Source organism: Dipodomys merriami, unplaced genomic scaffold, assembly GCF_024711535.1.
Source record: "Dipodomys merriami isolate MVZ:Mamm:240054 unplaced genomic scaffold, mDipMer1.0.p SCAF_11, whole genome shotgun sequence".
NCBI lineage: Eukaryota > Metazoa > Chordata > Mammalia > Rodentia > Heteromyidae > Dipodomys > Dipodomys merriami.
Genome location: NW_027202382.1, coordinates 27,154,203 through 27,180,849, shown reverse-complemented (window position 1 = coordinate 27,180,849; position 26,647 = coordinate 27,154,203). Strand labels below are relative to the sequence as shown.

The 26,647-nt window shown below is 39.4% G+C and overlaps 1 protein-coding gene across 2 annotated transcripts in view; it reads left to right on the top strand.

Moving 5' to 3' along the window:
* Window positions 1–26,647, top strand: part of Svep1 (sushi, von Willebrand factor type A, EGF and pentraxin domain containing 1) — a 162,338-nt gene that overhangs the window by 92,261 nt on the left and 43,430 nt on the right. For both annotated transcript variants that reach the window (XM_070011444.1, XM_070011455.1), the window contains exons 23-36: window positions 1,241–1,354; window positions 2,366–2,567; window positions 4,484–4,641; window positions 5,446–5,647; window positions 7,871–8,046; window positions 8,660–8,784; window positions 9,733–9,856; window positions 10,561–10,731; window positions 11,963–12,136; window positions 13,076–13,195; window positions 15,443–15,619; window positions 15,878–15,962; window positions 16,808–16,999; window positions 18,442–18,609. In XM_070011444.1, the coding sequence (XP_069867545.1) occupies window positions 1,241–1,354; window positions 2,366–2,567; window positions 4,484–4,641; window positions 5,446–5,647; window positions 7,871–8,046; window positions 8,660–8,784; window positions 9,733–9,856; window positions 10,561–10,731; window positions 11,963–12,136; window positions 13,076–13,195; window positions 15,443–15,619; window positions 15,878–15,962; window positions 16,808–16,999; window positions 18,442–18,609 (2,188 nt within the window). The remainder of the gene's footprint in view (window positions 1–1,240; window positions 1,355–2,365; window positions 2,568–4,483; window positions 4,642–5,445; window positions 5,648–7,870; window positions 8,047–8,659; window positions 8,785–9,732; window positions 9,857–10,560; window positions 10,732–11,962; window positions 12,137–13,075; window positions 13,196–15,442; window positions 15,620–15,877; window positions 15,963–16,807; window positions 17,000–18,441; window positions 18,610–26,647) is intronic.

The window sequence follows — 26,647 nt, the reverse complement described above, 5'->3', positions numbered from 1 at the left end:
CTAACTAACTAACTAAATAAATAAATAAATAACAACACGTTTACTATGCTTAGATTTATTTTATGTATTTATTATATTTATTTTGTAAATTTATGTATTATGTAAATGTCTTATGAAAAACAAATTTTTCACTATGGTGCATATGTGCATACGTGTGTGTGTGATTCAACTTTAATTGGTTAAATTTTTAGAACATTTTATGTGATAAAATACATAAATAATAATTGGTATGAGTTAGGTAAATCCACAAACTATAAAATTAAGCACTCTAAGCTAAGGAGTCTTTGCATAGATGTAGCTGTACATTAGTACATTAGTACAGCTACATCTATGCAAATTCCTATGTACTAATACATCTGTACAGGTCTTATGTCATTTCTGTGCTGTCCTGGTAATGTCCCAGATTTCTTTGGGCCTCTGTTTCTAGATGTATAGAAGAAGGAACTTGAATTGTGTTATTCATGCTAAACTTACATTTATCCAGAACATGAGACAACTATACAGAAGTTTGGTATTGTTTTTCCCAACTCACAGAACAAAATACATTATTTTCTTCATTTAGAGTATTTCTCCCACAATTTTTTTGCCAGCTTTGTAACTGTTGCCTCTTAAGTAATAAATCTAGCAAAGGATGAACAACTAGCAAACACCTAATACAAGAAAAAATTGAATCAAATCACATACTTGCTAGCTTAAATATATGCTCAGGTATTGGTGTTATTTCTATTATATGCTATCTATACTCAATTTCAGGACAGAAAATTTTTGGCTTTAAAAAATGAACCTTTGCAAGGATAGAAATATTTTATTTCAGTGTGTCTGGCAAAGAGCAACAGTTTTTTTTGTTTTGTTTTTTTTTTTTGTCAGTTGTGGGGCTTGAACTCTGGGCCTGGGCGCTGTCCCTCAGCTCTTCAGCTCAAGGCGAGCGCTCTACCACTTGAGCTACAGTGCCACTTCCGGTTTTCTGGTGGTTTATTGGAGATAGGAGTCTCACGGTCTCTCCTGCCCGGGCTGGCTTTGAACCGCGATCCTCAGATCTCAGCCTTCGGAGTAGCTAGGATTACAGGTGTGAGCCACCAGCGCCCGGCTAAGAGCAACAGTTTTGACCAGCTGATTAGCTATGGTTTTTAGGGCTAATTCTAATGCAAAATTCTTATACCTGAGAAACTTGTTTGAAAACTATTGGTCTTCAAGTCTGCCTAGTTTTTCTCCAGTGCAGAGATTCTCTAATTCTTCACAGGTCAACTATGTGAAGAAAACATAAATGAATGTAGCTCCAGTCCTTGCCTGAATAAGGGAATCTGTGTGGATGGCCTGGCTGGCTATTACTGTACCTGTATGAAAGGATACACTGGTGAGATGTTTCCATTCTTCCTTGTTTTCTTAAAATCCTATAAAGCCCTAAAATCCAGTGGAATGTATGTGCTATTTCCAATTTTTATGAATATATTGTAATACTGTTAAGAAGCCATCCTCATTTTGAGAGAATACACCCTGAATCAGGTCTCTCTCAGAAAAAAATAGTAAGTTTGTATGCGTGTTTAAGGAAATGCACACTGAAACGAGTCTGCAATTCATACTCAAACATCTCAGAAGAAAGTAGTAGTAAGCTCGTGTGTGTGTTTATGCAACTTTAAAGCAAGAACCAAAGACAAATTGTATAAATAATATTTACAAATAGATCCATAACAATATATTTTGCAAATGGATGTTACAAGGTGATACAACATAATATGCTTAAATATATACAGTTAATTGATTTTAAAAATCCAAAACAAAAAATAGCCAGTGACAGAAAATGACAAGGTCCATAAAATAAAGAAAAATTTGGGCCAGACACTGGTGGCTCATGCCTGTAATACTAGCTAATCAGAGGCTCAGATCTGTGGATCAAAGCCAGCCCTGTCAGGAAAGTCAATGAGAGACTCTTATCTCCAATTAACCACCTAAAAACTTGAAGTGGGGCCATGGCTTAAAGTGGTAGAGCACTAGCCTAGAGCAAAAGAGTTCAGGGCAGTGCCCAGGCTCTGAATTCAAGCCCCATGACCAGTTAGAAAAAAAGTTAAAAAAAAAAAACTAACTAAATCTATTTTTGAAGTTATTCCCATAAATGCCTATTTTATTACTTAGTTTCAGAAAGAAAATTTAAAAATAGAAGTTTATTTTTGATAGGAAATGTACTCATACAGTGCTCTAAAATAATTGACCAAAGCCAGAGCTCATTACAGAGTTGATCCTAAACTAGTCTGATAGGCCAGTGGCTCTGTGACCTTTATTCTAATCCTTAGGAGCAAAACCCTCTTCAGTCACTGCTTTCCTGGGGAACTAATGAATTGGCCTCTTTCTCTTCCTGCCCCTTCCCCAGGTGTGCACTGTGAAGCAGAAGTCAATGAATGTCAATCAAACCCATGCTTAAATGATGCAGCCTGTGAAGACCAAGTTGGGGGATTCTTGTGCAAATGTCCACCCGGATTTTTGGGTACCCGGTGTGAGAAGAACATCAACGAGTGTCTTAGTCAGCCCTGCCAAAATGGTGCCACATGCAAGGATGGAGCCAATAGCTTCAGGTAAAATATCAAATCTGGACTTATGGCTGTTTTTATTTGCTTGGATAGTCAATCATCTAGCCATATTTATGGAATTTCACAGTCAGTCTCAGTTATGAATGATAGCTTTGATGGATGGATTCATCTAGGTTAGCAGTTGTTTACCTTCAACACTTCAAATATATCCTTCATGTCCTCATTTCATGTAATATTTCTAGGGAGGAGTCTGCTACTATTCCGATGCACTGTCCATTATATATAACTTGACCCTTGTCTTCTACAGCTTTCAGGATTATTGCCTTTTTCTGAACTATTATTTGTCTTGGGGATGATTTTTTTCTGAGCTGGTATTTTGGGTGTCCTAAAGCCTTCCTATATCTGAATGACTGCTTCCATCCCGGGAATTTTTCTATGTTTATTTTCTTGAATTTTTTTCCTAACCCTTTAATTTGTGTTTCTTCTTCTGTGGCCATGATTCTTCTATTTGGTCTCTTAATAGTGATCAAGAAGTTTAGTATTTCCCATTTTTTATTTTGTTTTTCTGACTGTTTGAGTGTTCTACTAGAAGTATATGTCTTCAAGTCCTGTATTCTATTTTCAATATAATTCACTCTACTAAAGAGTCTTATTGTACAGAGATTTTTTGGGGGAGGGGGTTCCGGTTATGGGGCCTGAACTCTGGGCCTGGGCGCTGTCCCTCAGCTCTTCAGCTCAAGGCTAGCGCTCTTCCACTTGAGCCACAGCACCACTTCTGGCTTTTTTTTTTTCTGCTTATGTGTATATGTGTACAGAGATTGTTGATGCTGTTGTTTTGTTTTGCCTTTAACTTACTGAGTTTTTCATTCCTGGGATTTCAGTTTGATTCTTTTTTAGGATTTCTGTATGTTACTGAATCCTTTTTTAGTATTCTTCCTTGTCTTCCTTACTTTGTTTCATAATCCTCTTTGTCACCTTTCAATTTGACTACATTTTTTTAATAGTGAAAATACTGTAGAGGGGTTACAATTACATGGGCAAGATAATGAGTACATTTCTTATCAAGCATTGTAGCCTCCTCCTTTGTTTCCCCTTCCCATCCTCCCCCCCCCCCCCCGCCCAGTTTTACCACATTTTTTTAGGTGCTTGATTCCTCTCTGGTGGTTCTCACTACTTACCTTCAATTTTGCTCCTCCAAATGAAACCTGTCTTTCATTCCTCAGACTCTTCTCATTTACAGTCTAACAACAACAACCAGAAAGCCTCCTCTCCACTCTATCCCTATCTTGTCACCTTTATCAAAATCTCCTAGATAGCCGGAAATGCAAAATCTAGCCATATTTAGTTCTACTTACTGAGATTTTCTACTTCATGACACCTTTTTTCAGCATTTGGTGTTATCAGATATATTTTCCATACTGGTGGGTTTGAGTCATTCGTTGCAAATCATGGAGGCTGTCACTCAAATTAAGGACAAGATTCAACATTCACTCCACCACTTAACAACAATAAGACTTCAAGCGTTACTTAACCTCTTTAGCCACATTTAGCTTACTCTAAAAATAGAAATAATATGAATATTAACTAAATGCTATACACATTGATATACACATAGAAAGCCTTTAGAATGCTATCTGAACATTGTCTATTTTTCCCAAGAACCTCTATAGAGAACATACACTATATAACTAATATTTTACCTGAACCAGAATTACTTACCACTTTATTTTTGCTACTGTGTTTCAAATACATGTGAACTTAGGTTTAATGTTGACTTAGGTTTCATCAGATAAACCAGAAAGAAGTACCTCATAGTTAAAACGCTGTTGATGTGGACTGTTCACTAGAACATATGTTTGAGCCTGTCAGTTTTCAAAGACCTTAGGCTATTATGGTGGGGGATTTTCTTTAATGCCTTCTTGCAACTATTCCAATTGCTTACACACTTTGTTTTCTTTTAGGTGCCAGTGTGCCCCAGGCTTCACAGGGCCACATTGCGAACTGAACATCAATGAGTGTCAGTCTAATCCATGTAGGAATCAGGCCACCTGCGTGGATAAATTAAACTCATACAGTTGTAAATGCCTGCCAGGATTTTCCGGCAGCAGGTGTGAGACAGGTACATATGAACTAAATGTTATTATGACCAAGACTAAGATTCGGCATATAACAAATATCAGGTTATTTTTTTCCTGTTCCATATACTTTTGCATACCCAAAGCTATGCTTTGCATGCTGGACTTACTTAATCTTCACAGCCATCCCGTATACTAAGTACTAGATTTAGAAATACAAGAGGAAATGGAAAAAAAATTGAATTTAGCAGAATTTCTTCGTGTTTAGAAAAAGACACGAATAAACCACTTGACTTAGGAGGTAAGATCCATAAATATGTCTGAGAATAAAGAGATTAATCCTGAGCTGGTTATCAGGGAATAGAACCTGTTAGTTGAAGGGCTTTTGTCTTACGGAGTAGGTTTTGCAGGTTTGGGTCAGAGCTGAATTGTTCATGAGCTACCTAAAAGCTTACACCCTTAGTAGGGTTAGATGTTACTCTTTAGTCACCTCCTGCTCTCTCCTGCAACATCAGTCTTTTTCTCTCCACTGCATCCTTCTTTTTCGGTACACAAACTTGCTCTAATGTCTCTCAGTTTGTGTAGCATCCCAGTCCTACCTCTCCTACTAACTCCTCCCTGTTTCTCTGCTTCTTTCCTCATTAAGTGTGTTCCCTAAGTACTCATTGGTTATTTTGTTTCAAATAACATGTTACACCTTTCATAAATAATCTGTATTTGATTTATACATTGTTCCTCAAGTTATATTGGCTGAAAATTAGCTTCTTTGACAGTAATACTGCTCATATGCCGTTCACTGGAATTGTCTCATCAATGACACCTTCTGAACTCTTTCTTATTTGTTCCAGAACAGTCTACAGCTTTTAACATGGATTTTGAAGTTTCTGGCATCTATGAATATGTCATACTAGATGGTGTGCTCCCTGCTCTCCAGGAGGTAACCTGTGCCTTCTGGATGAAGTCCTCTGACTCCATCAACTATGGAACTCCCATTTCATATGCAATTGAGGATGACAATGCCAATACCTTCCTCCTGACTGATTATAATGGGTAAGTACAAGTGCCAGAATGGAAGTGCCAAGGACCTCATCCTTGGACCAAGCTAGAACCTGATTCTGGTGAGGGCTTACTGTGTGACATTGGGGATGGGGGAAGAAGGAGCACAAAGAGTTGAGTATGCAGACAGCAGGATCATTATAACCAACGAGAGTATCTGGATAGGTTCTATTAAGAAGGCCAAGTTCTAGTAATAATGCATTGTGTTTTGCTATGAAGCTGACATATATTATCATGTCATAATTATCTGAGAAATTCATACCTTTTCTCGAAAGAGTTAAACTTTCAAGAAGACTAAATGATTTGTACCAAATCTCACATCCTGGGACGGGCAGCACTGACTCTCGGAGCTAGACTCTTAAGACCAATGCTCCTTCTATACAAAGCAAGATCTCCCATGACCAATAGATGGACTGAGTAGGATCCAGTACACAGTGCAGTGGCAAGGTAATGCCTCCTATTCCTTTAGGATCAATTCATCCCAATCCCAGGGCCTCCTCCCTCAGCACTGTCAGTAAAGTCACTTCAGTTATACTTTCTCAGACTGGGCAGGACTTCCATCATTAGTCCACACTTCTTACCTCTGACTGTCAACTGGACCAGCCTTGGCTCCCTTTTAGATCGCTGCTCTTTTCCACATGTGCAATCCTTGACAAGGCTGTGAGTCCATGCGTTTGATCCAGATACACTGTGGAGGCCCATATTGGCCTTTTCCTCACAGGTTTACCCATACCATTGACCCAGTGAGCAGGTTGCAGACTCCAGGAACCCACTGAGCCCTCTTTCCTCTCTTGGAGGCAGAAGAATCTCTCTTCTGATGGAAATCTCTCCATCCATAAATGTTCTTCTTCTTGTTGAACTTGAGCTTTTATCAAAAAAAAAAAAAAATCCATGAAGGGGCGAGGGGAATGCTTCAAGGGTAAGAGCACCTGCCTAGCAAGTAAGCATTAGATTCAAACTCATTCAATAACTCCCCCAAAAAGTTCAAGTTTGCAAAACTCTTTCCTTAAGGCAAACTACTTGTAGACAGAACCTATTGCCTGGTTGAATTGATACAGGAAAAGGAGAACTTGCAGGAAGAACATTGAAGAAATGTCACTTCTTTATAAACATCTTCAAACATCTTCAAATAGAGATGTAGTCAATGAATTTAGATCTTCGATATCAACTTTCCATACTTTTTCCGTTTCTACATTTACTCCTGAAGTTTTTTTGTTTTTACTTTAAACTGCTTGTTGTCCTTTACGTTTTCCTAAGTGACATGAAAATCCATCCTGTTGAACACTCTGGTTTAGTTCCAGTTATACTTTTCTTTGCACTGATGCACTTAGATTACTATATAACTGCCTTGGCAATATTGTAAACCATTTAGATGACCAAATAGAATAACACCGGCTGAATAACAGATGAACATTGTATTTCTCACAATACTGGAGGCGCAGAAGTGCCAGATCATAGCACTGGTAAGACTAGAGTCTGATGAAGGCCAATTTCTTATTCATAGCTGATATGTTCTAACTGTGTAGTCAGATAATGCAGTAGGGAGTTTCTATGGGGCCTCTTTTATTTTGTTATTGGTGTGTGTGTGTGTGTGTGTGTGTGTGTGTGTGTGTGTGTGTGTGTGTGTGTGTGTGTGTGTGTGTATCCTCCTGCCTCAGTCTCCTGCCTCAGACTGGGATTGCAGGCATGCACTGTCATGCCCAGCTTTAGGACTCCCATTCACAAGGGCCCAACCCTCATAACCTAATCACCTCCCAAAGACCTTAGTCCCTAATTTGATTACATTGGCAGTTAGGCCTAAATATGACTTTTGAGGAAATAAATATAGAGACATGTGAAGCTTGTTTTGGTCTTAGGAAGCACACTCTAACGGAAAGATCACAATCTGACATGTGTACAACTCTCACTCAGTCTTGACTCTCCAAAATTGCCAGGTAGTAAGTTTTTCTCAAATTGAACAACTCCCCTAACTTATCCTAGCACCTTTTTCTACCACTCTGTGTTTGAGAAATACAAAATTTCCAATAAGCTTCAAGTAAGTATAATTAATAAACAATTCTGCTTCTGTGAAATATAGCCAAATGGAGACAATGACTCGTGGCATACACAAAGTACTTCACCCACAAAAAGAAAAAAAACAAGAGGACTGATTTCTCCTACCCAAAGAATTGCGACATATGACTCATGACTGTGTTCCTGGAATCTTTCTCTCCACAGCTGGGTTCTTTATGTGAACGGCAAGGAAAGGATCACAAACTGTCCCCCCGTGAATGACGGCAGTTGGCATCATATTGCAGTCACTTGGACAAGTTCTGGTGGAGCCTGGAAAGTCTATATTGATGGAAAATTATCTGACAGTGGTTCTGGCCTCTCTGTGGGTACAGCCATACCTGGTATGTCATATGTCTTTAGCCAAAGGAGTATAATTTTGCCAGGTTATAGAGGAAATGGTGTTTAAATGTGTAAGTGTGATGGCTTTGCTGTCTTTGGTTCTAAGTGTCTCTGTCACTTACCATTCCTAGATTATTCAGACTCTAAGCTATTGAATGCCTTTTCCTGCATGAGCTGCTTGACCCTCTGTAAGAAATGTCTTTGGTGCTGGCCACCAGTGGCTCACACCTATAATCCTAGCTACTGAGGAGGCTGAGATCTGAGGATCTCCATTTGAACGTGGCAGTTCAAAGCTACCCCAGGAGGAAAAGTCTGTGACACTTTTATCTCCAACACACATGCACATATGTGTGTGTGTGTGTGTGTGTATGTAGTATGTATAGGATTTCTAGTTATATATTTATAAGCCCAATATAATAGTCTAAACTTTAACTACTTTTTTAAGTTCTCTATAAACCTAATTTAATTTTTTTCTTATGGATAAAGCATGGAATAAATTTCTAACACAGCTGTTTGATGACTTTTGTCATGTATTTATATCGGTTCTACTTATACCAAATTAGCATCTGGGGAATCACAGAGACCATCATGCCAGTTTTACCTTTCTTTCTCTAGGTGGTGGTGCATTAGTTCTTGGGCAAGAGCAAGACAAAAAAGGAGAGGGATTCAATCCAGCTGAGTCTTTTGTGGGCTCCGTAAGCCAGCTCAACCTCTGGGACTATGTCCTGTCTCCACAGCAGGTCAATTCCATTTTCAGTGTATGACAGTAATGAGATGCAAAGGTATAAACCTAGTGACAATGTCAACAGCCTAATGATGACATATCTTACTGTAAGCTCTTGGTTATCAGAATGTGTCACCCATCCTTGGATTTTGTGGTCTAAGTTAGATGTTGCCTGCAGTGATTTTCAATGATCATCCTTTTTTAATTTCTTGGTAATATTATGACATATTATTAGAAAGGAGTATTTGGTAAAATCTTGCCATTTCAGAACAGAAAGAATCACAAAGAATAATAATTCAACTCCCAGACTCAGCTGGTAGAAATTTAGACCTAAACAAGATTATCTGTTGACAGCATACATAAGCTAGTGATTAAAGCCAGTCTGTACTGAGTCGGCTTGTATTTGAATCCCAGTTCTACTGCACACTTCCTGAAATGATTCTGAACATGTTGCACCAGCTGTTTAAATTTTCCGTTTTCTTTTTGTGTAAAAGAAAACATCAGCTACATACCAGAGCTCTGACAGGATCAAGCAAAATACCACATATACATTTGTGGTCTTGTTTGACCCACAGCAAGGTTTCAGAAATATTTGCTCATAATTGGAATGGCAAAAAAAATTTTATGGCAGTGGTCAAAGACATCAAATGGAGAACAGCTCCTCCATTTTCCAACTTCTCACTCAACTGTAACATTTTAGACAAGAAACTCCATGCACAGCATTTTAAATTTTGCAGGTAACAATGAGTCTAAACGTGGGAGAAATAATTGGGAAAAGGAATGATAGGGGTGGGGAAAGGAAGAGAATCTTTCTGGTCATCTCTATAATTTACCATGTAAAAGTCTGCTTCTCTTCCCTCCACCCCCAAAAATCTGTAGATGTTTTTGGTCAAACTAAATCATGATAACTCCGTCTCAGTGGAATAAGTAAAGCTTATCTAAAGATCTGCTTTTAAACTTTCAGGTGAAATTACTAGCCACCTCCTGCTCAGAGGAACTCAGTAGAGGAAATGTGTTGGCGTGGCCTGATTTCCTGAGAGGAGTTATCGGAAAAGTGAAGACCAGTTCCAAAAGCATATTCTGTTCTGGTGAGAATTTTCTTCTTCCATCAACTTCTCTATCATTTGACTACACTGGATGATTCTAGGAAAATATGATCAGAATGTTTTACACACCAACTCACATAACTCTGTCAATCTATTCCTTAATTCGTGTTTTATATTTAACCTCATGTCTATCCAAAGATTTTTTTAATGTTGAAATACATTCTGGATTGCAGGGTACAGAGAATTCAGGGAGGAAATTTGGTTAATGTGAGAGGAAAAATGGTCATAACTTAAATGTCCACCAGAGTTCTATATTCCTCTTTGAGATGGGGTTATTCTTTTGGTTCTTTAGTTCCTAGACTCGGGTAAAATGGAGAAAAACATAAGAATGTTACCATCCACATACTCTGAATGATCAAAATTCTCTTCAAAAATTCTAAGCACTTTCTAAAAGGTTTCTTAAAATGTCCTAAAATTCCTGACTTTGAGTGCTTACAGAACCATCTTATTAAGATTTCCAAAATCCCATTTTCCTTTAGAAAAATTTTTAGCAGATTTTTGTTCAAAGAGGGAAAGCTGTTGTACTCAAGGAATTGTTGTAGTAATTTCTCTTGCTAGTGATTGACAATATGTGATAATGTTTTAATCTCATTGGAGCGGCTTTCCTGTGCTGATACAAAACAGAATCTGTACCCTTGACTTGATATGTTGCCGACAAGCTCAACACCTGTGTTCTTTGACTTCAGATTGTCCATCTTTAGAAGGATCGGTACCGCACCTGAAAGCTGCATCAGGAGATGTAAAGCCAGGCTCCAAAGTCAGTCTGTTCTGTGATCCGGGCTTCCAGCTGGTCGGGAACCCAGTGCAGCACTGTCTGAATCAAGGACAATGGACTCAGCCCCTCCCTCACTGTGAATGTGAGCTGCCTTTGTTCAAGTCCCTGGGGTGACTCTTGAGCAACTTTGAAACCCTCAGGACACTTTTTAAAATAGATTTTTATCAACATGCATTAGTGGTACAAGGATTGTTTTAGGATAGCGTTTCCATGCATGCATGTGAAGAAGTACCTGATCAAACTTCATCACTCTGTTACAGCCTTCTTCAATTTCAACAGGTTTCATTGTTTCCGTTGCATGCATATAAAGTACTTCTGCCAGACTCTCGCCCTCTCCATGATTGCTTCCTGCTCTCACTGATTCTTACTTTCCAACAGAGCCTGTGTCATGTTCCTATTATTCATCAGGAACACCAAACAAAGGCTGAATAGTAACAAACACAGCAAATAGTTATTGGATCTTTCCCATATGTAGACGGCTATATCAGGCACCCATGAGGGAGGTGGGTCAGGAAGATTGAAAGAGATCACCTGCAGATGGTGTCCATGGTGGCCCAAAGCACTAGGTATGAGGGAAGGGCAGACTGAGCAGGCTGGGGTCCAGAGGGTCATTGCCTGGTGGGGAAACAGAATGAGCTCATTTCATTCACTTACTCAGCTACTTTTAAAGTGCCTGCTATGTATCAGGCAGCAATCCAAGTGCTGAAGATATAGCCATTGGAGGAAAAGTTGCTATTCTTATGGAGTTCCCATTTTAGTCAGAGAGACAGCAAAATTAACAAACAAATAGGGTATCATTTATTTATAGGAATAATAAAAGTTAAAATAGCAAAAATCAAAAAAACAGGGTAGACAAATTAAAGAGGTTGTATGGAAACAAAACAGCTGTTCTAGATAAGCAATGGCACCCATGCCACTTGATATAGTATGTATTTATCTGTTGTTGGGTTTTTTTGTTTGTTTGTTTTGTTTTTTTGGTCTACCTACCTCACTAGCTGGTAAGTTCCAAAAGACCGGAATTGTATTTGTTCAACTACATAACCCCAGCACCTAAGATAGCACCCAATCGGTGGTAGGATCTCCATCCATAGTTTCTCCAAATATGAATCACATACCTATTATAAGCCGACATTATGCCTCATTGCTGCACATGCCCACCCCCACTTCCAGAGCCCCCTGCAGCCAGTGTTTGCATGCAGTGAGGAAGTCATGAAAGTCATGCCTTGCTCAACTGTCATAGAACTCAGTCACTGCAAATACAGATGTCCTTGTTGTTCCTAAGATGGTTTTGTTCTTTCTGGTTCCCTGTGTAGCCATTCGCTGTGGGGTGCCTCCCCCCTTGGAGAATGGCTTCTATTCAGCTGAGGACTTCCATGCTGGCAGCACTGTGACCTACCAGTGCAACCCTGGCTACTACTTGTTGGGTGATTCAAGGATGTTCTGTACAGACAATGGGAGCTGGAATGGCATCTCCCCACTGTGCCTTGGTGAGATGAATGTTTTCAATTGCTCTGTGGGTTTATTCTAGCTTGGTGGGAGACCGCTGCCACAGATTCCTGGGGTTTCTCAAGGCATTCATCCCATCCCAGTAAACTCCTGGCAAACTGTAATGACAAAGCAGCTGCCTGTCCTTAGAGGTACCAGAAATGTTTAAAATGTTTATTGTCTCTCTCAACCCCTGTTCTTCTATTTGTCTACTGACAAAGTAGGGAAGTACTAGCTTTTAGAAGTTGAGAAGATCTGCAATGTGATAATGACGTCTGTGTGTCAGTTTTTTTTTTCCCAGTCCTGGGACTTGAACTCAAGGCCTGGACACTGTCCCTGAGCTGCTTTTGCTAAAGGTTAGCACTCTACCTCTTGAGTCACAGCACCACTCTGGCTTTTTCTGTTTATGTGGTGCTGAGGAATCAAACCCAGGACTTCATGCAAGCTGGGCAAGCACTCTACCACTAAGCCACCTTCCCAGCCCTCTATGTAGATTTTATTTGAAAAAAAAAAAAGTTCCTGGGCATTACATGCTGATGTATGTAATTCTAGCTACTTAGAAGGCTGAGATCTAAGGATCCTGGTTAGAAGCCAGCCTGGGCAGGAAAGCCTGGGAGTCTCTTTAAAGCTGGGATTCAAATGGTAAAGCATCAGCCTTGAATGAAAATACTCAGGGACAGTGCCCAGACACTGAGATCAAGCCCTAATACTGGCACAAATATATATACACGTGTGTGTGTGTGTGTGTGTGTGTGTAAGAGAGAGAGAGAGAGAGAGAGAAAGAGAGGGAGAGAGAGAGAGAGAGAGAGAAAGAGAGAAAGACAGAGAGAGAGAGACAGAGAGATACAGTAAGTGATAAGTAGCAATTTAGAAGTAAAAATAAATGCTTGATCTGTAAGAAAAAAATGAATGTAAACATCTGTGAGCTATCTTCATTTCAGATGTGGATGAATGTGCAGTTGGATCAGATTGTAACGAGCATGCGTCCTGCCTGAATATAAATGGATCATATATATGTTCTTGCATCCCACCATACACAGGAGACGGCAAAACCTGTGCAGGTAACTCGTGTATGCACAACTGCCGATTCTTATCTCAGTGTTTAATGTGGTTATGTGTTTTAAAGATATGGTATTTTACAGCAAGACAGTAATTTCAAACTTGAGGAACATGCAGAGAGGTAGAGAAGATAAATATCTCAAAATAACTAAAAGTTACCTTAGCATAGAGCTACCATGTGTTTTCAGGATGTTGAAGAAATATCTACAGAGTGCAGGTCTAATGGCTTGCCCTTGGATGGTGTTGCATATACGCAATGGCCTTGCCACCACAGCCAGAGTCACGAAGATGCTTTCTCGGTTTCCTTCCTCTTTCTCAGTTGCACGAAGTTAGTGGCACAGACAGGGAAGGATAGTAACTCCTTTGACCGACTAAGTTACGGTTTAAAAACATGAATACCAGAAAGCTGGAGCTTGTGGTGTCAGAGGGATCGAGTCAAGGGGAGGACAGACCAAGGAAGAAAGAAACAGTGGGCAAAAGCGGTCATGATATCCAATGTGCATACATGAAAATGGAACTAGGAAAATTGAGGGGATGGGTGAGGTTGAGAGAATGACAGAAAGGATGACATTCAGATGCATTTGTGCTCATAAACTGACAAAAAAAAAAGTGTACTCACTGCCTGCCAGACTCATGTAACTATAATCCCTCTGTATATCAACTCTACAGTAACAATAAGATATATATTAAATAAATAAATAAAATATCAAATAATAAAAACAATGTCTTTCAAAAAAGAGAGAAGAAGAAAATAGACCTCTTGCCTTACCAAGTCCATGTTCTGTAATTACTTCAAGAACACTGATTTGGCTGATTGGTACCTTTCTACATTCTGTAGTGTAACCACCAGAAAACATTAAGAAAGAGGAATGTAAAGCACTGGATTAAATCATTTGTCTAACAAGTACCAAAAAGTGAAAGGCTGCAATCTGAGACATAGAAAAGACCCAGGAGTTATATGTGATTTAGGGACCCTGGGTCATACCGTGAGAGAAAGAGAGAGAGAAAGAGAAAGAGAGAGAGAGAGAGAGAGAGAGAGAGAGAGAGAGAGAGAGAGAGAGAGAGAGAGAGAGAGAGTGGAAGGGAAGGAGGGAGGGAAGGACAGAGGATAAAAAACAACAAAAAGGTAAGTCATAGGACAGAAACAGAAACATAATCTAGGTCAATCTAGAAAATCTCTTATATATATAGATAGATAGTTATAGATATATATAATCTTATTCTTAGCCTGAAATTTTGATTATTATTTGTATACTATTTAAGAAAACAATGCACAACTTGCCCAGGAAAACACCTGATTTAGATTTCTTCTCTTTATAGGGTAAGTAAAATAAGTGATATCAATATACAGAAATTTTGCAGAAATATTCCTACTCAAAGAGCGGAGGCACTCATGCTAGAGACTCAGAGAATGACTTAGAAAAATTGAGTTAATACAGAATCCAGAAGAAATCATAAGGGACTGCTTGAGGCAAAGACATTTGATAGTCTTTTTTAAACACAAAGTCATAAGGTGAAAAGACACTAAGATTAAAACAGGGCAGAAAAGAAAACTTTGCCAATTAACCACCAAATTATCTCTAACTAATCACCAAAAAGTCAAAAGTGAAGCTGGGACTCAAGTAGTAGAGCAGCAGCTGTGAGTGACAAAGCTAAGGAATCGCGTCCAGGCCCTGAATTCAAGCCCAAGTACTAGTGTACACACACACACACACACACACACACACACACACACACACACACACACACACACACACACACACACTGCCTTTTTGCCCAAATAAATCTTATACCAGCATTATTATTTAAATAACTGTTAAGCCAGGTGCTGGTGGCTCACACCTGTAATCCTAGCTGCTCAGGAGGCTGAGATCTAAGGATCGTGCTACCAAGCCAGCCCAGGCAGGAAAGACCATGAGACTCTTATCTCAGGTTAAACACCAGAAAAACAGAACTGACACTGTGGCTTAAAGTGGTAGAGCATTAGCTTTGAGTGAAAAAGCTTAGGGACAGGGCCCAGGTCCTGAGTTCAAGCCCCATGACTGGCACAAACAAAAACAAAACAAAACAAAACTATTAAATATATATTCTGGCCTGATGTCCCAGGAGCCCCTGGCCTTCCTGCGCCTCTCTCCAAAAGCTTTTCTCTCAGGATTTTCCTAGGTACTTTAGCTGTAGTGGAGTTCTTTGGCTGGGAGATTTTGCATGGTTGGGTGAATGTTACACCACTAAAACTTCCTTCATTTCAGAACCTGTAAAATGTAAAGCTCCAGGAAATCCAGACAACGGCCTCTCTTTTGGGGAGATTTACACTGTGGGAGCTGAGGTCACATTTTCCTGTGAAGAAGGACACGAGCTGGTAGGAGTCACCAAGATCACATGCTTGGAGACTGGAGAATGGAATAATCTCAGACCATATTGTGAAGGTGTGTTGAGTATACATCCCTGAGTATTGTGGTAGGTACTCTTTTGTGTCCTATCAGTCTTGAAATTGAACGATGAGGCATGTGCTTAAACCAACAAACAAAAAACGAACAGATCTAGAAGCCAGTGATGGATTGCCAGCACAAGCCAGCAATCAAGTTGGAAGAGAGATTGAGGCAGGAAGATCTTGAGGTCAAGAAAAGTCCAGAGCTGTCCCTTGAATCTCAGGCGTTCACACCTTCTGTGTTTCTTCCTTTAAGCTGTTTCCTGTGGTGTACCAGCTGCCCCAGAAAATGGTGGTGTTGATGGGTCAACATTTACTTACAAGAGTAAAGTGACATACAGGTAAATGTGTTGAAAATTATAGTAGTTAGTAACGGTACAGTGGTAGTAGAACACTGAAAGAAGGAAGGATGCAGTTCTAGAGGATGTTTTTGAGTATGAAATTAACTAAACAAGGTGAAAAAAAGTTGAGTAAAGTGTAATATGAAGAAATATAGCCCAATAATCTAGTAGTAGTCATCTCTGGAGTCATTTAACTCTTCTGACAAGCTATTATTCCCACCAGCACCCTCTTGACGCACTGTGGAGGAAGGCATTTCCAGCCAGTGAATACTCTTGATTACTAAATGCTGATTCTAAGCCTGTAGTACAGGGATTTAGACTAGCCTACACCACGCTCAAGGCAAATATTTCTGATTGCATCTAATAAGCCATGACATAAACTGGAGGCAAGTCAGATTCCTCAGTCTGGTCTTTGCTTGTTATGCACCAAGCTCCCTGAGACAAGGATGTATCGTATTCCATCTTGGTGGGGGTGGGGGGGGGGTGGAACCAATCCCTCCATCTGCAATTTTAAAGCATTATTTCATTAGGAGGAAAAGAGAAATTCCAAGCTGAATGTAACGGCTAACTCCTGTAATCGTTACTCAGGAGATGGCAAGCAAGAGGATGATAGTCCATAAATGCAAGATTCTACCCCCAAAATAACTAAAGCAAAAGGTGTGGCTCAAGTGGTAGAGTACCCACCTAGCAGGTGCAAATCCTGAGTTCAAATCCTAGTACGGCTACAAGAAAGAGAGAAATTCCCACTATGTGTAAATCCATAAGAATTTTAGAGGGTTTGGTACAGATGAAATGATGCAACATAAAGCAAATTGTATTCGCTCATCTTTTCCCACCTCCCTCAGGTGTAATAAAGGATACACTTTGGCTGGTGATAAAGAATCATCCTGCCTTGCCAGTGGTTCTTGGAGTCATTCTCCTCCTGCATGTGAACTGGTAGAGTGTCCCAGTCCTGAAAACATAAGTCATGGAAACTACATTCTGAGTGGGCTGACCTACCTTTCTACTGCCTTGTATTCCTGTGAGAATGGATACAGGTAATGTGTGGAAAGGTCTAACCCACTTCCCACAACACTCGCTTATTATGTACTCACTAGTTTTAATTTGTATTCACTTGGCTGACTTATAGAAACATAAAGATATTCTCCAATGTATATGCTTGCTGGGGGTTAACTTACTGTAAATGCCCAGGGAAATAGTCTATTCCCATAGTCCATTGTGAAATGTAGAATGATGGCCGATGAAATGCTTTTGTAATAGATCTTTTTTATAAAGCAACTTACAAAGCTTATAACATTACATACCAAAGTGAAGGCCTATATCCTTGAACTCGGAAGAAGTTAATTTGAATGCTAGACACTGGTAGATCATGCCTTTAATCCTAGATACTTGGGCGTATAGCCCTTGGGAGGCTGATATCTAGATACTTGTGGTTTGAGGCCAGCCTAAATATACATGTAAACCCCTTCTCAATAAACAACTGGGCAGAGTGGCATGTACCTGGCCTCCTAGCTCTGTAGGAGGCTAAGATTGGGACGATTGCATTTCCAGGCCAGCCCAGAAAGAAGGGTCTGCAGTATTCCACCTCATTGGAAGAGGCTCGGCATGTTGCTGTGTGCCTGTCATCCCAGCTATAGTAGGAAGCCTAACACAGGAGGATCACGGTCCTGGAGTGTGCCTAGGCAGGAATGAAAGATCTTATGCATAAATAACTAGTCAAAAAAGGGTATAATCATAATGACCTGAATTCAAGCCCTAGTGATTCTCTCTCTCTCAGACCTCTGTCTCTCTGTCTCTCTCTCTCTCACACACACACACACATACACACCACTTCCACTACACCAAAAAATAAAGATAATTTGATTTGTAGTGAGTATGCTTTAATAGAAGGAATAGTAGAATTGTGTCAGGCTGTGAGCAGATAGTCCCCCAGTATCTGGAGTGAAACAGATCCAGTGAACAGAAAACAGAAAGAATAACAAAGGCAGTCTGAATCAGGTGGGAAAGCAAAGGCCATGGCAGAGAGATAGAAGGTTTGTAAAGTCAAAGGAAGGCCAGAACTCACAGTCATGATGAACATGGTTAAAATGTCCAGGCTCTTGACAAGGACAGTGCCCTTTGTCCTCACTCAGATTACCTGTTTTCTCCATTAAGTGTCTCCCTCTGGCTAGATCCTACCAGTCTATGAACCCCTCTCATCCAAATAATCTGATATTCATGCCTGCACCAATGAGCGCAATGGAGCTTTTATTCAGTACCCAGTAGCTGTCCTCAAGTTGTCCTCGCCCATTCATTGTTTTACATTATTTAGATGTCCCTTGTGTTTATGCAATAAAATAAAATGCAAAGAAACATTGTATGTACTACAACTCCTTAAGTGTCCTCTATCTTCTGAGGCCTCTTTTCTCTCCAAAGTAGTAAATAACCAATGAAAGAGCTGACAAGAATCCTACCTTCCTTCCTTCCTTCCTTCCTGTAGTTTACAAGGCCCTTCCCGCATTGAATGCACCGCTTCAGGGAACTGGGATAGAGCGCCACCTACCTGTCAACTTGTCTTCTGTGGAGAGCCACCTGCCATCAAAGATGCTGTCATCACCGGCAGTAACTTCACCTTTGGAAACACTGTCACTTACACCTGCAAAGAAGGGTGAGTACAGCTTGTGAGGAAAGGTAACAGGGAGAGGCCAGGGAAGAGCCACTTCCTGACTGCACAGACAGGCTCAACTGGACATGAAATTAAATTTCCTGGGAGCCAAAGAGAGCTTAAGGCTCTGATATTTGTGACAACAGAAAGGAAGCATGCTTTCCTGTGGAAACAATGTCTTCCTGGAATGTATTAAGTTTATTCAATTAAGCCTTGAATAACAGTGAACATTGCCGCAGAGACTTTCTACTTTAACCAAAGATGCAAAACCAAAGCAAGATTGGAAGTCACAGGGGAAGATGGCTTGGCACGGGAATAAAAGGGATCAAGTTCTGGCTTTTTCATTCCTGATGATCTTACCTAATGCAGATTTAATGACCTCAGCAACAGGAAGCAAACACAAAGAGCTTTACACTGATGGCCGCTCTGATCTCCTGGAAGCCCTGTGGCGTATACAGAAAGGAAAGGTCCACTCTGAGATTTTCTGTTCAGTCTCCCCGGCTGCTAATAAAGCATTGAGGGCTACTTAAATCCCAGGTCATCAGATTTACAGTCCATTGCAGCCATTCTTTTTTCACATTCCTTATTTTCGGTATGTTCATACTACTGGTTTTGCACACTCTTTGGATTGACCACATTTATTCTTTGGCTGTCTGGAAGGAGCAACAGCACTCTCTGGAGTTGTAGCTCAGCACTGTTCTGCACTAACTGTGTGGCCATGAGGAAGTGGTGTGATCACTCTGTGCCTTGCTTGTGCTCACTTTTAAAATGAGTTCCTTAAAGGTTTATTCTTATGAACATTAAGATGAGTAAAATTATATAATGCATGGTTATCCAGGAAAAAAAAACCACTTCAAAACCCAACACGTTTAGCCACTGTCATGATGACTAGAGTCTATAGAAATTCTTTCATTTCACATCTGTAAAACCATTCCCCAAACCCAGAACTACCAGCAGGTGGCAGCATTTTCTTGCAGAAAGATTTGAGTTCTTGTAGAAATTTAAAGTGCTTATGTACATAGCTGTCTGAAATCTGAAACCTTTTCATAAAAATTGCTACATAAAACAATAAAAATTACACTTATTGATATAGTACAAGGCATATTTTATATGCACGCATCGTGTAATGTTTACATGAGGTTCAACATCTGTCTCCTCAAATATTTATCATTTCTTCATAGTAAAAACCGTACTGATAGCCCGGCACCCATGCCTCACGCCTGTAATCCTAGCTACTCAGGAGGCTGAGATCTGAGGATTGTGGTTCAAAACCAGCCCGGGCAGGAAAGACTGTGAAACAGGAAATGGCACTGTGGCTCAAGCAGTAGAGCACTTGCCTTGAGCTGAAGAGCACAGGGACAGCGCTCAAGCCCAGAGTTCAAGCCCCACAACCACCAAAAAAAAAAAAAAAAAACCTTTCTGCTGAAAGGTGTAGCCCATCAAGGTTTTCTGTAATCCTATTTCCTATTCTTATATTAATTGTGTGTGGGGGTGGGGGGGTGTTTAGAAGGGCTTAAACTCTGGGCCTTGAGCTTGGTTGGCTTTTCACTCAAGGTTATTGTTCTGCCACTTGAGCCACACCCTCTGGATCTAGCTTTTCTCTAGTTAATTGGACTCTTCTGCTCTGGCTAGCTTCAAACCTCAATCCTTTAGATCTCAGCCTGAGTATCTAGAATTATAATCGAGAGCCACTGGCTCAGTTGATTCACACACACACACACATACACACACACACACACACACACACATACACACACACACACACACACACACACACACACACACACACACACACATAGAGGCCTCGGGTAACCACCATTCTACTCCATATTTCTCAACTTTCTATTTTCTGTGGCATGAGCATTATACAAAATAATGGCATTTCAATAACATAGGGGAAAACTATTTTAACTGTTTAAATTAATAGAAAGTCTATACAGTTACATATCATTGCTACTTATAATTTCTCTGAAAGAAAAATACTAACTATTGACAGATGGTTTCAGTTTTATTTTTTATTGTTCTGTAGAGCTGATATACAGAGAGGTTACAGTTTCATGAATCAGGTCGTGAATACAATTCTTTTTGAGCCATGTCTCACCTTTCCCTCCCATCCCCACCCACAAGATGTACAGTTCATTTTCCAGATAGTGTCTAGTGAGTACCACTGCTATGATGGTTCACCCTTGTTCTACCTTTTCTGTGCCCCCTGACCCTTCCAAATACAAACAAACAAAAGGAAAAGAAAACAAAAACGGTAACAACAGCAACTAAAAAGTATCTCGTTTCCTTTTCTTGGAGTTCATTTTATAAAATATTACTTTATATGATCATATGCCATAACTATTGAGCCTCTGTTAACCACTCCTGTGCATATCCTCCTTTGAATGTCTACAGTCCTATATAATTTGTCATGCCCCTGTGTGTGTGTGTATTTTAATCATTCAGTGTGTTTGCTTGTAGATTTATAGGCACATTCTAATCACCACAAATGAGGGAAAACATACAGCCTATGTTTCTTTGGCTCTGGCTTATTTCACTTGATAGTTTTTTCCATGTTTTTCCATTTCCTTATGAATGATACAATATCGCTCTTTCTGATGGATGAATAGAATTCCATTGTGTATATATACACATTTTCTTGATCCATTCATCCACTGAGGGACACCTGGGTTGTTTCCATGTCTTGGCTATGGTAAACAATGCTGCAGTGAACATGGTTGTGCTGGTGGCGTTAGTGTGGTCTGGTATATGGTTAATTGGATAAATGTCTGGGAGTAGGATTGGTGGGTCATAGAGAAGCTCTATGTTTAGTCTTTCATGGAACTTCTATATTGCTTTCCAGAGTAGTTGAACAAGTTTTCATTCCTCCCAACAATGTAATAGAGTTCCCTTTTGGTCTCATCTCCACCAGCATTTGTTATTGTTAGTTTTTTTGATAATAACCATTCTAACTGGAGTGAGATAGAATCTCTCCACTCCTCTTCAACATAGTGCTGCAATTCCTAGCAAGAACAATAAGGCAAGATAAATAAGTCAAAATAAATTGGATCCAAATAGGAAAAGAAGAAGTAAAGCTATCCCTCTTTGCAGACAACATGATCCTGTATTTAAAGAACCCTATAGATTTCTCACCCAAGCTGCTTGAATTGATTCAAAACTTTGGCAAAGGGCTGGGAAGGTGGCTCAGTGATGGAGCACTTGCCTTGCATGCATGAGGCCCTGGCTTCGATTCCTCAGCACCACATAAGCAAAAAGAAAAAAAGCCAGAAGTGGCGCTGTAGCTCAAGTGGTAGAGCGCTAGCCTTGAGCTGAAGAGCTGAGGGACAGCGCCCAGGCCCAGAGTTCAGGCCCCATAACCAGACCCCCCCAAAAAAAAACTTTTGCAAAGTAGCAGGGTATAAAATCAACCCACAAAAATCAGTAGCCTTCCTGTATGCCAACAATGAGAAGAGCAAGTCTGAAATCAGGAAAACAACTCCATTTGTAATAGCTTCAAAAATATCCCTAGAAATTAACTTAACCAAAGGTGAAGGACCTCTATTGTAAAAACTTTAAAACTCTGAAAAAAGAAATTGAAGCAGACTTAAGGAAATGGAAAAACCTCCCTTGCTCTTGGATGGAGAGAATTAACATAATGAAAATGGCAGTTCTGTCCAACGCAATATACAAATTCAGTGCCAATATCCATCAAACTATTTCTTCAAAGAAATAGAGAAATCAATCCAAAAATTCATAGGGAATAATAAAGACCCCGAATAGCAAAAACAATCCTTAGCAGGAAGAACAGTGCTGTAGGAGTATCAATCCCACACTTCAAGCTTTATTACAAAGCCATAGTAATAATAATTTTAAAAAAAAACAACTTGGTAGTAGCACAAGAATAGGCCTGAGGACCAATGGAACAAAATAGAAGACCCAGAATAGAAGACCCAGAAATAAGCTTACAAATAGCCACCTAATATTTGATAAGGGAGCCAAAAACATAGGTTGGAAGAAAGCCTCTTCAACAAATGGTGCTGGTAAAATTGGCTATCCACATGCAGAAAACTGAAGGTAGATACTCATGTATCACCCTGTTCACCCTGTACCAGAATCAGTTCCAAATGGATCAAAGACCTCAATGTAAGGCTAGGTACCATGAAAATATTACAGGAAGGGGTAGGGGAAACACTAGGGTTTCTAGGCACAGCTCGAAACTTCCTAAGTAAAGATCAAGAATCACAACTCAGTTTTCTAAAATTAAAACTTTGGATAAGAGAAAGGACACTGTACCCCATTATATGATCTGTCCCCTTTTGAGGAGCTACAGAGTGGCCAGCATGGAAGAAGAACTTCTCTCTTGTCTCTTTTTATCTGACCAAACTTCTGACAAACTATTTGAAATATGAAGGGAAAAAACAAACAAACCGTATAGTTTCTACTTAAAATTACTTATGCATCCAGAGTAACATCCCCTGTACAAAAGAAAAAAAGTGTTATCTGGTTCAATTAATAGTAAGATAGTACTGTGACTGAGAAAATCAGTGCATTGCTATTTCCCTATAAGTAAATTATTTCCCCATTGATTATTTTGTTTTACTATCTCACTGCAGTATAGTGAATGGTGTATTTATTTTCACTTTGTTTATAAATCACTATGATCTAAGAATGTAGGTCTTCCACCAATTTTTTTAGTTTGTTAGTTATTTCAATGCAAATGTTTATTCTTTTGCACTTTCTCTTCTCTCTTTTTCTAGCAATCTTTTCGGATATATTGGGCCCTTTCCTTGTCTTCTTCATGTTTCTTCATTTTTATTATATTTAAGTAGTTGTACAAAGGAGTTGCCATTTAACCACGCAGTTTATGGATCCATCTTGATCAATATCACCCCTGTCCGCATTCTCACCCATCACGCCCACGCTTTTTCATGTTTCTTAATTAGTCTTGTTTGTGGTACATCTGGTTATTTCCCAGACTATTATTTCTGCTTTTAAATGACCTACCATTTAATTTTTTTCTGTTCTCCATATTTTGGTTTCTAGAATTTCTGTTCTAATTATGATCGTAGTTACTCCTTCTTAAAAAGAATTTTGAGCGTTTGATCTTTATTTCAACAGACTTCATAATATTTTTAGACTTCAGACAATTGGTTCTGTTATCTCCCCAATCTTGTCATTTTTTTTCACCACAGCCCCATTGTGATGGAAAGCACATTTGTGTATATTTTGTGACTTCAAATTATGTCCTGACAAAGAAAAACATCTTGTGTCCATGTTTTGGAGTTCATTTAGCTTAGCATCATCTTATATGGTCATATATACACAGCTCTTGAGCTATTCTGCTCTTCTGCTAAGATTATCCTAGATGTATACTAATTATTACAAATAAGGGAAACCATGGGACCTATGCTTCTTTGGGTCTGGCTTACTTTACTTAATATGATTTTTTTTCCAAGTCCTTCCATTTCCTTACATATGGGGCAGTGTCATTTTTCCTGATGGAAGCATAGAATTCCATTGTGTATATATGCCACATTTTCTTGATCCATTCACTGAAACTTTTCATCACAACTTTTAAATGCTGGAAGGGAAGAGTGTTTCAGCTACCTGAATAAACATCGAAGTAGTCAGTTGTTGTTGTTTTCTGTCTTAGGTTTATACTTTATGGTGTGAAACTCGAGAGTGATGGAAGGGTTAATAATGTCATAAAACCCAGATCACATGTTTCTCTTTTGACTCTTCTCAACTATAAGCTTGTAAATGCAATGATTGAATATAACAAGATAAAAGCTTTGATGGTTGCTGTGAACTGAAAACCAGATTAGTTACTGATGCCCATGCATGCTTTCTATTTATCTTATTAAGTTGCAACTATTTCATGGTGCTATTTAGTGGGTGGTTCTTCTCGTTAGAAGAGCTCATTTTCCTCTTAGCAGCTCTTTCACAAAGCTTTCTGGGCACATGCTCATGAGTAAGCTTCTACTTCATGTGAATCAAATCACTGAAGTCTGTGTCTGAAAATTACTCTGCTGAAGTTTCAAAAGACTTTTAGTTATTGATCCAAGAACATGAAAATGCATTTTGGCCAGTTTATCCTTAGATGTGTCACCATGGTGACACTGGCCATTTTTTTCCTTTTGATGTATGCAGCAGAACAATTTGTTTTAGTATCTGCATGGCCTAGTTTTTAAAATAAAAATCTGCATTGAATATCCTCAATGCTTCTTTAAATGACAATACAAAATGCTGCATAGAATTTAATGAAAGAGTCTTCCATTTTAAATTTGTCCCAGGTCTAATCTTTCTTGCTTTTGTAGCCAGCATTTATGTGTTTGCCTTATCATCTGTACAAAGTTGATCATCCTTTAAGTGCTTCTTTAATTAAAATAAGTGTCGTGTGGAAAATAAATCCTCCCTTACAATCTTAAAAGACTGATTTATGTATTTTTAGAAGATATACATTTAAGCTGGGCGCTGGTGGCTCACACCTGTAATCCTAGCTACTCAGGAGGCTGAGATCTGAGGATTGAGTTTCAAAGCCAGCCCAGCAGGAAAGTCTGTGAAACTCTTATCTCCAATAAACCTCCAGAAAACCAAAAGTGGGACTGTAGATCAAGTGGTGGAGCACTAGTCTTGAGCTGAAGAGCTCAGGGACAGAGCCTAGGCCCAGAGTTCAAGCCCCACTACCAACAAAAAAGAAAATAATACTATTCATTATTAGTAAATGTCTGTCCTTAACTTTCATTAACTACTGCTTACCCTGCCACTTGGAGAATTACAAAGACCTTAGGGAACTCTGAGCCAGGAACAGGCATAGAGATGAAAGTTGTGATGTACCACCATTAATCTCTATCTGCCACATCCTCACCATCAGCCAGCACAGTAACAAAACACACACACACACACACACACACACACACACACACACAATCACATACAATATTAGTTTCTCTCTTTCCCTTTTCCAAGTGTCTTTATGCCACTCCTATTTTTAAATTCCCACCATTTCCTAGTCGTATCTTGTTCCTATGCTTTTGCTCCTGTCTCTTGCTGAACAAATGTTCTCTACTTCTCTCCTCACATGACTTCTTTTGAGAGCCATTTCCTCCATTCCTATTCATCAGGAAGAAGAAATTACTCTTTCTATGTTGAGATATGGAGGAAAAGAAGTATAAATACTTCCCTAAGGAAGCATCTATGCACTAGGGAAGAGACTCTAGCCCAGAGCAGGCTCATAAGAGTCAGTAAGTGAAGAACGAGGTGTGCTTTGAAAGTCATAAAGAAAAGTCAAGTTTTCAAGTCAGATCAAAGTTCAAAGAAATTAGGAGTAGCATTGAAAATGTAGTCTTTGAACTGACTTATTCAAAAACATATTTGGGGCAAATTTTTTATTAGATTGTAGAATTGTTTTGGTGTATTTTTTCCATCAGGGAGGAGCTGCTGGTGGAAATTTTTCAGAAGCTCAGGAGTCAGAGGTCTGAAATTATAAAGCACAGTTCTCATGTTCTCAAGAGACTCTGGAAAAAGGAGGGTTCATTCTGGGGCAGGTGCTTCTGCCATAAAGCAAGACTTTTATGGATGTCACAATAGATTCTTATAAACCAAGGATGTCTAAGGCTAGTTCTCTGAACTTGAGCCAGTGAACTATGCTAGCCACATCAAGGAATCCCTGGACATAAAGATGTCTGTTTGGAAGTAGGAAAATGCTGTAAATTGTGCTGTAAAACATTAGGAACTTCAATAAGTGGAACTTCCACTCAGAGCACATACTACACAAGAACAATGGAATCTACAAATTAGGGAGTATGAATCTTTTTTAATAATAAAACTATGTCCTTAGCATATTGCCTGTAGGTATTTCCCTGCATCCTCTAAGACAGAAGCTACCTAAATATGTGTTCAGTTCAGATCCTCATATAAGGAACTGAGTTTATTCAAAAATGAAGGAGCCCTAGATGGAGACCTCACTCAGCTATTGGAGAAGTCTATGAGTACCCATTTAGAGACACTTCTGTCCATAACATATGGTTGTACACAAGTTAAATGCACATATCTCTGA